Consider the following 13,923-nt stretch of genomic DNA (forward strand, 5'->3'; position numbering starts at 1 on the left):
AACTGATTAGTAAAGTGTTTTTTACAAGCAGAGGCCGGTTAACACAGCCATTCCTTTATATTGTCAGTGGCAAGAAATGTAATCTAAAGGATGGAGACAAGCCTTCCTATTTGTTTTATGCACACTTCAGGAAATAAAATTGTCCTACAAGGGAACATTTATGCCTATTGCTGTATTACCAAATGCCAAGATTTAAGTGTACTATATCAGTCACTGCAGAACGCATCAAGCATTAAGGCTTGGTTTATCTAAAATAAACTGAATGAGTTCTTCAGCTGTGGCATTGTAGTTGGCTGATCTTTTCCATACCTTGGAAACGACTTATTCCCCTGAAAATTTATGCCTCTTATTCCCATCATACTGGAAGGAAAAAATGAGGCCCAGGACACAGGTCAATGTTGTTCAATAAATGTAAAACAGAAGAGTGGCATTTCCATTCTAAATATTCCTGTGGCATTTTATCTGGTAACAAACCTACTTTCACACTGGCAATCACCTAGTGAAATATTTATGGCATGCATCATAAAACTGAGGCTGTAAAAGTGTTCCTCTAACAAATTTATAAGAGAGAAAATGGGCTGATGGGAGAATGACAAATCTTATTGGTGAAGGGATGGCATGAGGTGCACACACAACCCAACGTAACTGGTTTTTACAAGACTACACTAGAAAATGATTCATATAGTACGGTAATGGATGATAAAGGCCTGCATTGGGTGGCTGTGAACTGTTTACCGATGTGCTTATAAGACGAGAATCCAGTTCAGAGAAGTATAATAATAATAATACAGTGGTGCCTCGCAAGACGAAAAGAATCCGTTCTGTGATTCTCTTCGTCTAGTGGTTTTTTCCGTCTTGCGAAGCAAGCCCATTGAAGGATTAGCGGATTAGCGCTATTAGAGGCTTTTAGCAGCTTATCTGCTGATCGGATCAGCTGATAAGCAGCTTAGCGCTATTAGCGCTATTAGCGGCTTTTAGCGGCTTATCTGCTGATCGGATCAGCTGATAAGCGGCTTAGCGGCTTAGAAAAAGGGGGGGAGGGGGAAAAAACCAGCAGGAACTTGCAAGACATTGTCGTCTTGCGAAGCAAGCCCATAGGAGATTCGTTTTGCGAAGCACCTCCAAAAGGGAAAACTCTTTCGTCTAGCGAGTTTTCCGTCTTGCGAGGCATTCGTCTTGCGGGGCACCACTGTAATAATAATAATAATAATAATAATAATAATAATAATAATAATACCAGCCCAGGTATCTGAACACTTTGCACATTTAAACAAACAAAAACACTCCCACCAGAGAGAGAGGTTTGGCACACGTCTTTCCCTGAGGTGCTGGTTTACTATATACAAGTCAACTTTACTACATGCAAGTCAACTTTCATCAACTGCTTTCCAAAGACGATGCACCCTAGAGCCCTGCTGGATCAGAGACCATCTTAACCAGCATACTGTTCTCACAATGGCCTGCCAGAGGACTTTGGGAAGTCTGCAAGAAGGTCCTGAAAACAACTGCATGTTCCCCATTCACGTGTCTCAGAGGAATAGCACTGACAATACTGGCGGTACAACAGTGGCCAGTATCTTCTGTCCTCCATGAATTTGTCTAATCTCCTTTTAAGGCCATCCAAACTGCCAACCATCACTACATATTGTGGAAGGAAATCCCATTTATTTTCACTACACGACTTGTGAAGAAGTGCTTTATTTTGCCTGTTCTGAATCTTCCAATATTCATCGTCATTGGATGACCCTGGTTTGGGAGTGGGACGCAGGTGGCACTGTGGGTTAAACCACAGAGCCTAGAACTTGCTGATCAGAAGGTCGGCGGTTCGAATCCCCACGACGGAGTGAGCTCCCGTTGCTCGGTCCCTGCTCCTGCCAACCTAGCAGTTCGAAAGCACGTCAAAGTGCAAGTAGATAAATAGGTACCGCTCTGGCGGGAAGGTAAACGGTGTTTCCGTGCACTGCTCTGGTTCGCCAGAAGCAGCTTAGTCCTGCTGGCCACATGACCCAGAAGCTGTACGCCGGCTCCCTCGGCCAGTAAAGTGAGATGAGTGCCGCAACCCCAGAGTCAGCCACGACTGGACCTAATGGTCAGGGGTCCCTTTACCTTTACCTTAAAGAGGAGAAACATCTCTCTATATGGGCCCTGATATCTGTAAGGACTACCTAGCATCAATTTGTGAGGTTTGATTTGGCTGAGGTAAGGTCTGAATTTGCAGCTTACCAGCTGGGAATTGGTTCCTTAGGAAGAGAAACCAGCACAACTGCAGTCTCATCCATCTTAATATTTTAATAGACTGAGTTGGGCCTTACGAAATTGTCCTGGGCTCAACTCTGGCAATGCTCAGGTGAAGGCAGGGGGTGGATGGTGTAGATTCCTCTAGCACTGGAGTTAAATTCTTCCTGGCATTTTTCATTGAACCTGGACAGATAGATTTCAGGCTTGTATGGTAGCAAAGCAAGTGTGGGAACAAAAGCGTTGGCTAATACGCAGAAACTGTCTTTACCACCTTCTATATTAGGACGAGTGAACTATTTTAAGCTGAGGCACAGGCTGGCAACACAATTTTTTAAGGCAGAAGTTCTGATCAAAGCTTGCCCCTTCCATGTCATGAAATGATGGTTATCAGAACACTGCACCTGTCAGGGAACTGCCATCAGAGGCACGGGAGAAGGAGAGGGTCTCTGATTCTGCAGGGGAAGGTCCAAGCGCTAGAGGGAGACTCAGCCGGGAAGAAGGGGAAGAGAATGAGTGTAACACCAGGGATCAGGGAGAGCAACGGGACAGGGAGGTGCAGGGGCTCCAGGACTCTTCGTTGGAAGTTAGTGAGGAGAGCCCAAGCACCCCGCTGCCCACGCCCACCCTGCGCAGGAGACTCTTGCGCAGTGAGAGGCGGAAACGATTGGGCGTCAAACAACTTTTATGTTGGCAACGCTTTAAGAAACGCCCACAGACAGATTCTACGAGTGACTAAGGGCAGCCACGGAAATATGGGCTGCGCAGTCCGGAGGGTTTAACCAGGCAATCCGATGCTCACACGGAGCAGGATTACGCACGAGTAACTCCCAACCACTACAGCACCTACTTTTTGCAACTTACTCAATCCAGGACCAATAAATCCCAATTTCTACAAGGTTGGGAAAGTGAGCCTGTGGGATCTGAGCAGCAGTTAAATTCCAGAAAAGAGGTATCAGCCTCAGGGTTGTCCAGGAATATATATATTTTACATGCATTTAAATATATATATAATTCCAGTGTATAGGATACCTTAAATAGTTAGTTAAATGGGCTAGCTTAGTTACTTAAATAGTGCTTCCTTGCTTGCCTCAAACACAATAATAATAATAATAATAATAATAATAATAATAATAATAATAATAATATATTTATACCCTGCCCATCTGGCTGAGTTTCCCAAGCCACCCTGTGCCACTTCCAACAAAAGATTAAAAATAGATTAAAACATCAGTAATTAAAAACTTCCCTAAACAGGGCTGCCTTCAGATGTCTTCTAAATGTCAGATACTTGTTTATTTCCTTGACATCTGATGGGAGGGCGTTCCACAGGGCAGGTGCCACTACTGAGAAGGCCCTCTGCCTGGTTCCCTGCAACTTTGTTTCTCGCAGTGAGGGAACCGCCAGAAGGCTCTTGGCGCTGGACCTCAGTGTCTGGGTAGAATGATGGGGGTGGAGACGCTCCTTCAGGTATACTGGGCTGAGGCCTTTCTTCCTCCTATCGCTCATTGAACGCAGCATAGTGTCCTTAGTGCTCTGCAGCCCTTTTCATGAATCACTTGAAGTTCATCAAGATTCTCTCTACAGTGGTACCTTGGGTTAAGAACGTAATTCGTTCCGGAGGTCCGTTCTTAACCTGAAACTGATCTTAACCTGAAGCACCACTTTAGCTAATGGGGCCTTCCGCTGCCGCCGCACCGCCACTGCACGATTTCTGTTCTCATGCTGAAGCAAAGTTCTTAACCCGAGGTACTATTTCTGGGTTAGCAGAGTCTGTAACCTGAAGCGTCTGTAACTCGAAGCGTCTGTAATCCCGAGGTACCACTGTACTGAATTCAGGCTGCCTCAGCCCACTGACCTCTCTACTCTCTTGTCTCGGCGCAGGCAGATTTAGGGCAGCGTGGCTTGTTCCACCACACTGGGCATCGAGTCCAGGGGGAACTGCAGGGCATCGCAACTAGGACGTAGAGAACTGAGCAGAATGGAAAGCAAGAGATGGATCATGCATGCCAAATTTTGGCCTCGCTGAAACCTGAAAGACCAAAGTTCTTCTCTGGCCTCAGCCCAACTCCCTTGGGGCACTCGGTCCCGGACTCCCAGAAGTCTCTTCCCTTTGGTTTCCCAGTTCTCAGACCAGCCGCTCCGCCAGGTTCACCTGTTCCCAGGTTTGTGTTAAGCTTTGATGAGTTTCCCTCCCTATGCAGATGCCGGGCTGCAAGCATTCTGCCACTGACAGATTCATTCCCTGAGCAGTTGGGCTGCACGCCGTCTATACTAATATTTACAATTACTGTTCCTGAGTGCAAGAAACAAAGTGCACATGGCGCTCCGTAAATCACAGCAGATGTATAACACTGTATTTTCAGAGCTGGGTAGTTGGAAATACTTTTCATGACCACACATTTAAAGCACTGTGTTATGACTTTAAACTGTCATGGCTTCTACCAAAGAATTATGGGAGCTCTAGTTTGTGAAGGGTGCTGATAGTTGTTAAAGAGACCCCTATTCTCCATCACAGCGCTACAATTCCCAGAGCTTCCTGTGAGGAAGGATTGACTGTTAGATTGCTCTGAGATTTGTAGTTGGGGTGTAACAAAAGTGCACCTCTCACTTCTCCCCATCAGTGGAAACAAAGGTTAAATACAGGTAAAGCATGTTCTCACTAAAGGAGAGCACGTGTTGCGGATGGGGCCAGGCAAAGCACCCCGTAGTTGCCAGGCAGGATAGATTGAAGGGGCCTGGCTTGGATTGGTGGTTGGTGTGGCTGTGGTAAATTTGATGTTGCCAATTTGGGGGTGGGAACAGAGGTTATTTAAACAAGGTTCACAGCAAGCTGCTTTCTCTTTCGCTGTGGGCACCGGATCACCTGCCCGCCCTCCCTTGTTTTGGGCTTGTGCTTTGACCTTGCTATGCCTGTCATTGGGTCGTCCGCCTTGGTGCGGGGGCCTGGTAGGAATTTTTCCATTTGGCTGATTAGTGTGTGCCAATTGGTTTTTGCCTACTGCGTAGCAAATCGTCACAACTTGTAAGGTTGGCGGTTAGGCATTGGTTTAAATTGGTTGGAGGAGGGGTATGGATTGGCTGTGCCTGCCCCTCCAATGCTGCTGCTGCAAGGGAATTCCGTTAAAGGAATTCAGGGGCTTACCATCCTTTCGTCCAAACCCCTGGAATTGGGTTTGAGCCGCGTAAGCCTCTGGGAGCATGCGGGGAGAAGCTGAGGGTCTGTGGCGCAGCTCCAGTTATCCCTGATCTTGTTCCTCCACACTGGCTTTCGCTGGAATCCGGGAGTCAGTGCTGTCCCCCAAGGCAGGGGGGGGGGCAGATAGTCATAACCAATGCCTAAGCAACCACTCACAATTTGTATGTTTAATAAAGTTGTGGCCAAAATTATGCCAAAAACCTTAAACAAAAAAATTATGAGTGATGTGTGAGTTATTGGGGTAAGGGTGTTTTGGGGGACCTCAGCACGCAACTGCACTTGCTCTTGTTTATCTAACAACCCTTTCAACCTGTTTTCCCCTTCTATTACTGAAATTTAGAATGCTAGCTCCATCAAGCAAGGACCACGCATGTGTTTTTTGTTTCTTTGTGTGTGTGTCTTTATGTCACTTTGCAAAAATGCCACAAACATTGCTGCTTGTCTAATAAAAACAAGCAAACAGTCGGGTTTCACAAAACAACTTCAACCCCAAAGCCTTCTAATGACCTCTTATTTTAATCTTCCAGAATAATTCCTTTTCAGGCAGTAAAAAAAATTTGTTTTGTGTTTTTAGAAAAGGAACGAACATATGATTAAAGCGTCCATCAATATTTTGCTTAACAGCTATTTGACCTCGATCAGAAGGCACGTTATTTAATAAGGGAGTTTAGAATAGATGCAAGAAAATGAGGTCTAAAATGCAGCTTGATTGTTCAGGACAAAACAGGGCTAATTTCAAATTCTCCAGGCATCCACAAACTTTCAGAAACTAATGCATTTCCACAGTACCACTGTGACTAATGCTTGCCTGACCTTTGGTTGCGGAGGACTGTTGCCAGTGGACTCAGGTGTACTAGGGTACCCTAGGGCATCAGAATGCCAACCTGCTATTTGTGACACTTCAGAAAAAACAAACAGAAAGATTGTAGTTGTAGCTGACAAACGGAATGAAGTGTCAACACTTTAGAGTAGCCATTGGATGGTTTATGCCACCACCAAGTCTTATACACATATACTGAGCCAATGGTCTGTTTAGACCAGTACTGCCTTCTGTGAGGCCAAAACCAAGCACAAGAAGCAATGATTCTTCAACATGAACTTCGTTGGACTGGTTATGTTGTGCCTGATTATCATCTTCCAAAGCAACTACTCTATTCCGAACTTTAAAATGGAAAGTATAATGCTGGTGGTCACCAAAAGAGGTTTAAAGACTCCCTCAAGGCAAATCTAAAAAAATGTAGTATAAACACCGAGAACTGGGAAACACTGGCCTGCGAGCGCTCCAGTTGGAGAACAGCCTTTACCAAAAGGATCATGGGCTTTGAAGACACTCAAACTCAGGACAAAAGGGAGAAAACGCTAAGAGGAAGGCACGCTTGGCAAACCCTGACCGTGATCAACTCCTGCCCAGAAACCTATGTCCCCACTGTGGAAGGACGTGTAGATCCAGACTTGGTCTCCACAGTCACTTACAGACTCACTGTTAAAACTGTGTTCATGGAAGACAACCTTACTCGACTACAACTGCCTTCTTAACCATTGGACCCACCCTTGGTCTTGTCTGCTCAATCTTCTGGAGCTTGTGTTTGCACGCAGGTGAAGCCCCTAATTAACTGAAGGTTTGAGACCGTTCAGCTACCATCACCTGCTTTAGCCAGCCAGTCAAATCCGTTCCTAGGGTGTGGCCGCTGTTGCATGCTGACAATTTCTGGGAGCCACGGGTGAGAGCTGAGTGCAGGGTGAGGTCCAAAGCTGGACATTGTGCCCCAGAAGGAGTGCACTGTGTCCCCCACCAGAGTTTGGGAATACTTCATAACCCTGCTCCCCACCCCAATATAATCTGCCTCCCATCTGAAGCCATTTCCAAAAATGAAGAAAGTAGCTGTGAGGGTTTTAATTGCATGCATTGGTGTGCAAGTTTGCTTCCACTCTGAATCAGATCATCCCATATAGTAGGACACAGTAAGCGGAACAGCAATTTACCCCTGTGCCTGGGTTTCCAGCAAATTGGTCTTTCCTCGCCCAGACCAAAAACTCATAGATAAGGAGCGGCAACTCCCTGCTGCGGCCGTGCTTGAGCCCAGCGATGCTGTAGCCAAGTGTTGATACTTGCTAGAAATAATTACAAAGAACTTGAACCCCATGATGTCTGCTAAGCACTAGTCTGGGCTCAAAATATGCCCACAAAATGATTAGCAGAATCTAGAAAATGGCTTTAGCTTGGCTTGGAATGCGTAAAAAAACACAACCACCTTGTAATGCCACAGCATGTTAAGACACTCCACGAATTCGTTCAAAATCATATCCAAGACAAACACAGCAGGGCTAAAATAATTTCTGCCTCTTAAATCAGCTTCCCTTTGCTTTCATTCCCAAATTGGCTGCTAGCTGGAAAAGCTGGAGGTTGGTTTTTTTTTTTAAAAAAAAAATCTGTTTTAGTTTGGATTGTGAAGAGCCACTCAAAGCACCAGCCAAGTTTTGAAATTCATGAAGGAAAGCTACCGCAGAAGCCAAATAATGCTGAAGGGCTTTTTAGGAACAGTGAATGTGGATTCTTAACAGTTTTGAGCATCCCAGAGCCATTGTCACTCAAAAAAGCAGGGTTCAGATGTCATGTGAAACCACGGTTTCCTGTGACATGAACAAGCTTTGGTGAAACCACGGTTTCCTGTGACATGAACAAGCTTTTCTCTTATTCTTTTGGATTGGAAGTCACTTTGAAACAAACCACACTTCCCTGTGATGTCCAAATGCGTAGAACTGTGGCTTGTTTAAACCAGGTATGGGGGGAACCTTTCTATGAAGGGCCAGTGACCCACAGGAAAAGTAAGTGAGATTAGAGCCAGTGGTGGGTGGAGCCAAAGTTGATGGTGGGTGGAGTAAGAACCAACATTGCACTGCAACCCTTTTTTCTGTCTCATCACAGTTCAGGAGAAGCAGAGCAGCGCTGGATTTAGGGTGGTGTGGGCAGTTCCCCTGCACGGGGCACCGAGTTAAGGGGGTGCAAGATAACAACAACAATAACAACAACCTGTATTTACATGGGTACCTACTCAAAGTTAGAACTATTTTGGGTGGGAGGGGGCAATTTTTGGTCTTACACAGGGCACCATATTACCAAAAATCCACTCTTGAGCAGACTATCATAGAGACACTCACCGGAAGAGCAAAATTAGCACACGGAGGACAGGTTCACAGCAGGACCCTGTAGAAAGTGTTGGCTGCTGTGTTCTCACTTACACAAGGAGAGCTGTTCCCTCCGCTCCCTCCCTCCCTCTGCCCTCCCGCAGCACAATGAAAGATGGATCAGCTATGGTCTTTTTCCGATTCTCATCTCCCTCCCTCATCCCCCATAGCTCAACTCAATATGATGAGAGCTTCCTGTGCAATAGCAACCATACATGAATCCAGACCTACAGTAAGGTTTTCCTGATGAGTTGATCGGGAGTCGGGGCCACATTCTGCCCATAGTGCAGAGAGCAGATTGCCATTCTGCTGACTAGGCAAAGTAAAATAGGTGCTCACCTCTGTATAATAATAACAGTAATAATTTTTTATTTATACCCCGCCTTCCCTGACCAAGACCGGGCTCAGGGTGGCTAACATTGAATATAAATACAGTAAAAACATTTTTTTTAAAAGCCAAACAGTTGATTAAAATATAAGTTAGAATGCAGCTTAAAATGCAGCCTCGTTTTAGTGGCAGCCTATAGATCAAAGCCTTAAGGGGAGAAAATGTCAAATATTCACCGGGGCCAACTATGCATGCTGGTCCTACATGGACCAGCAAAAAGAGCCGAGGGAAAATTTATATACAAATCCCATATAAGGGGTTCCATCAAAAAATAAAATAAAATAGGTGGGGGTCAGACTGAGTCCAGCCCAAAGGCCAGCTCTGTCTTGCCTGTGGAAAGCTATCAAATCCCACAGGGCCCTGATGTCCTGTGGTAGGGAGTTCCACCAGGCTGGGGCCAGAGCTGAAAAGGCCCTGGCCCTGGTTGAGGCCAATCTAACATCCTTGGGGCTTGGGACTTCCAAAGTGTTGTTATTTATGTCCTCTGTGGGGCATATCAGGAGAGGCTGTCCTGTAGGTACGAGGGTCCTAGGCTGCATAGGGCTTTAAAGGTCAAAACCAGCACCTTAAACCTGACCCTGTACTCTACTGGGAACCAGTGCAGCTGGAAAAGCACTGGATGAATGTGATCCCATGGCGGAGACCCCATAAAGAGTCTTGCCATGGCATTCTGAACCCTAGAGACAAGCCTCCTAGGGAAGCATAGGTCCAGCTCTCTTTGCAGAGAGAATATTCAGCGGTGGAGCAAGCTGATTGGGCATCTGGGGTGGTGCGTGTGCCCTGCGCCAGGGGCGGGGCCAGCCACCCCTGGGGTGGGGTGAGCCGGGGCAGGGCGCTCCACGGGGCCTCCAAGGAGTCTGCCTGCCTCTTCCCACTCAGCCGCCCTACAGATGAGGGGGAGGCGGCGGGTGGACCGTTTGGGGCAGCGCGGAGCCTGTGGGCACCCAAGCCAGCACATTACTCCCAGGAGAGACACGTGGCTCGGGCACGCTGCAGGCCCCATGGTGAGTGCTGCCCGGCATTTTTCAGTGGTGACACCCGGGGAGACCTGCCCCACCGCACCCCCTTCCTCCACCCCTGAGAATATCACCCCATGTTTAATAGACTACAGTGCTTCCATGTTCTCTAGTTTGTGAAGAAACGTGCTGCAAATACAGCTGGCTAGATTGAAGTAAAAGGGGAGGTCAGTGGAGGGTGGAAATACAGAGGAAAAAAGTGTTCAGAAGCACAAAAACACAAGTTTTTGCCTCTTACCTTCCGCTGAGAAGGAAACCAATAACAACAGCCAAGAGGATCACTCCCACTGTAACAGACACAGCAATTATAGGGATCTGGCTCTGATCGCTGGATGCAGCTACTGCTGAGAGAAGAGACAAAAAGGGAGATTAAGGTTAAAAGTGCCATCGACCTCCAGCAAAGGCCCTGCTTCAAGCCTGATAGAGAGGAGCTGTGGCTTAAATAATTCTTTAGCATGTCTGGGGTTTTTTGCCACTTCGTTATTTTGGAAAGAAAATAATGACAGACCTGTGTTTTTAGTTTTAGCAAGCCTGCAGAGGTCAAGGAACTGATTTTGTGCAAGTTGTATTTTGCCTGTTATGGAGGTGTGCGGACGCTGCCTTTGTGTGTTCCCCTCAATGCAGGAACTTCATAAATTGCCTGGAAATTGAACTTCAGATGAAGTTTGATGGTGTAATGGGTATGAGTTACGTGTGCGTAAACTGGTGCCTTTCTCAGTTAATTTGCCTTGTTAAACCTTTCTGACTGCATAGCCCCTTCTCATCGTGGCTGCCTCAGTCACTGGCAGAATCTATCAGTGGGCGTTTCTTGAACCTCTTCCAACATAAAAGTTGTTTGACACCCAGTCTCCTCCTCCTCTCACTGCGCGGGAGTCTTCTGCGCAGGGAAGGCGTGGGTAGCGGAGGACCTGGGCTCTCCTCACTGATGTCCAGTGAAGAGTCCTGGAGCCCTCTCTCCAATTCCCCCGTCTGCCCCCCTTTATCCCTGGTGTTGCGCTGATTGGCTTCCCCCTCTACTGAGCTGTTTCTCCCCCTGCTGCTGGGTCCTTCGCCAGCATCATCTGGGAGCCTCCCCTTCGCCTCTCGCTCCGATGTCAGTTCCCTGACAGATGGCAACTATATTTGTTCAAACCATAAAGTTCAAACTCCATTTGTTCAAACTTTAAGTTTTGTTCACACAGAGACCTGATTTGCATGTAATACTAAGCTAGGGGTACCAGACGTCCCCGTTTCCCGTGGTCAGTCCCCGGATTTGCGAATAAGTCCCTGATCAAATTCCATCCCCGGAATGTCCCCGGATTTCATCTAATGTCCCCGGGAAACGCGGCAGTCTCAGCAGCCCGGAGCAGTTGACTCTGGCTGGCTTCAGGAGCTGCTCGGAAGTCCCCATATGACGGTGGTGCAGGAGCTCTCAGATGCAGCTTCCAGGCTGCCTCCACCTTCCCTGACCCCAGCAAATAAGATGTGAAGGGAGGCTTCATGCTGCCTATCGGAGCACCCTCCCAACTCCTACTTGCGTGCAAACAGGAGCGGGGCAGGGATCTCTCAGCTGTGAAGCTGCCTATCAGAGCTTGCGTGCAAGCAGGAGGGAGCAGGGATCTCTGAGTTAGGCAATGGGAAGCCTTCATTCTCAGCTGAGGGATCCCCGCTCCCTCCTGCTTGCACGCAAGTAAGAACGGTATTGGGGCTGCTCGGATGGGAAGGGAGCATTGTGCTGCCCGAGCCTCGCCGCTGCTCTCGGCCCTCCTTCTCCACCTTCCATGTCTGACCCACAGCGCACCGCTTCACCACCACCACCGCCAAAGAACCAACAACTCAGGGGTTGCCCAGGCTCATGGAGAAAGGAGATAGAAGCCTCGGAGGAAGGGGAAACGTGGTGGTTGAGGTCAAGGCGGCAGCTGCCCCTCTGCCACCGCCACCGCCACTGCTGCAGCATCAGCGTCCAGAATGTGTAGTATTTATTTATTTAAAGTGTCCCCGGATTCATTGAAAAAAAATCCGGTAACCTTATACTAAGCCAAACCATGGTTTTCTGTGAATGTGGAGTTTCCCAGAAAAAAGACCACTGCGCTCCTCCCCCAATCCTCCTGCTGGCACACTACCCCAAGTTAAGCTATGGTTTGGCTTAGAATGCTGTCCTAACCTGGGCTTGTGGCTTGTCTTGCTCCAGACTAACCATGAGCTATAACTAAGGTCTGCTCTTGATTTACCACTTGAGGTTCGCCTGGAGTGAGACAAACCAAAGGGCTTGGGGAGACACACTCAGCCAAACTATGGCTTAGCCCCAGGTAGCGCAGAAGTCACTATCTCCTCTCCCAGAACTCACGCATTTGTGGCAAGCCATTCTTTGGCTTAGTGTGATGTGAAAAATGAAACACGGTATTTGATCAGTAAATCACCAGTTGAGCAGCATGGAACTAAATGATAGTCGATAGTTATGCTTTCGTAACGATTGGACGGACACAGATACATTGCAAACTGTCCATTGAAGTTCTAATTAGTGCTGCAGATTTAGAGACAGAAGTGGCAGTTATCAACAAGTTTCGCTGTAATGGGGAGCCCTCAAAAATTCCACTTCAGATTCTACTCCACTCTCTGATGCCCAAGAAAACATTCTGCTCTAACTAGAATTCTTTCCCAGTGAAGAGAAATCCAGCAGCAATTCAATTTAGTAACTGTAACAGCATTTACTTGTTTCTGAGAGTTTTCTAAAGTCAGTTCATTAATAACTGAACAGCATTTTGACCAGGCAGTCCTATGCGTGTCTACTCAGAAATAAGTTCCACTGTGTTCCAAGGGCTTTATTCCCAGGTAAGTGATTATAGAATTGAAGCTTTAGACAGATTTCATTAGAATTGGCTGTTCCCATAAAAAAAATAATCTAGGCGATGTTTCTGATTTACATGGTAGACCTTTATAACATTATTATGGGTATTTCTGCTCAGAAGTTTAAGGTCAGGATGGCAATAGACCAATGGTGTCAAAATGCCAGCAGGTTATTTATAAATAACCTGAAACACGATTACTGAATTACTCTGAATTAGAAACTTTTCTACTGTATCCAAGATTCGCAATAAGAGATTTATCTGGCACTATAATAAGGTTTTGTTTCTACTTATAGGACATGATTAATGGTTAATGCAATATAAAATACATTAAATAGATCATTTTTATTACATTAATGTTTGCATCATGGAGCTCTTTTCTCTATTAATAGCTTGCTCATTGACTCCATGGCTCTTGTCTCCTTTTCCTTTAAAATCTATTTCATTTTAAAAAGGTAACATGCAATGAAAATGAGAAAACTGACAGCATTAAAAAAGAGAGAGAGAGTAGATTATAAGAGCTCAAGACAAACAATCAAAGGCTGGCAAATTTAAATTTAGAAAACAAATGGAGAGAGTGGATTTCTATTCAAAAGGGAAATGAAGGGATTTTTCTCCCTGTCACTAAATATTTCCTTAATTGAAATTATATGGAAATGTAATAAACATGTCAATTGTACAATTTTAAACAGGCACGAATGCATAAATATTAGTGGCGAGTGAAATTTAACCAAGCCAATAGGCTAAAGAGTGGACATTTTTATTCATTATAGTGATTTCAAGTCTTCAGTCTGCCTGTCCCTGATGCAATACTGTATACAGTGGTGCCCCGCAAGACGAATGCCTCGCAAGACGAAAAACCCGCTAGACGAAAGGGTTTTCCGTTTTTCGGTGCGCTTCGCAAGACGAATTTCTCTATGGGCTTGCTTCGCAAAACGAAAACATCTTGCGAGTCTTGCGATTTTTTTCGACCCCCCCTTTTTCTAAGCCACTAAGCTGCTAATAGCCTTTTAGCCGCTAAGCCGCTAAGCCTTTAATAGCCGCTAAACCGCTAAACCGCTAATAGCGCTAATC

The 13,923-nt window shown here is 46.3% G+C and overlaps 1 protein-coding gene across 9 annotated transcripts in view; it reads right to left on the reverse strand.

Annotated features, from left to right (window-relative positions):
• EPHA5 (EPH receptor A5) overlaps positions 1–13,923 on the reverse strand; it is a 253,669-nt gene that overhangs the window by 35,474 nt on the left and 204,272 nt on the right. For 6 of the 9 annotated variants that reach the window (XM_083473139.1, XM_083473138.1, XM_083473132.1 and 3 more), the window contains one exon: positions 10,263–10,368. In XM_083473139.1, the coding sequence (XP_083329265.1) occupies positions 10,263–10,368 (106 nt within the window). The remainder of the gene's footprint in view (positions 1–10,262; positions 10,369–13,923) is intronic. The other 3 variants (XM_083473140.1, XM_083473137.1, XM_083473133.1) reach the window with 1 other exon arrangement.

Source organism: Podarcis liolepis, assembly GCF_965112155.1.
Source record: "Podarcis liolepis genome assembly, chromosome: 13".
Taxonomy (NCBI): domain Eukaryota; kingdom Metazoa; phylum Chordata; class Lepidosauria; order Squamata; family Lacertidae; genus Podarcis; species Podarcis liolepis.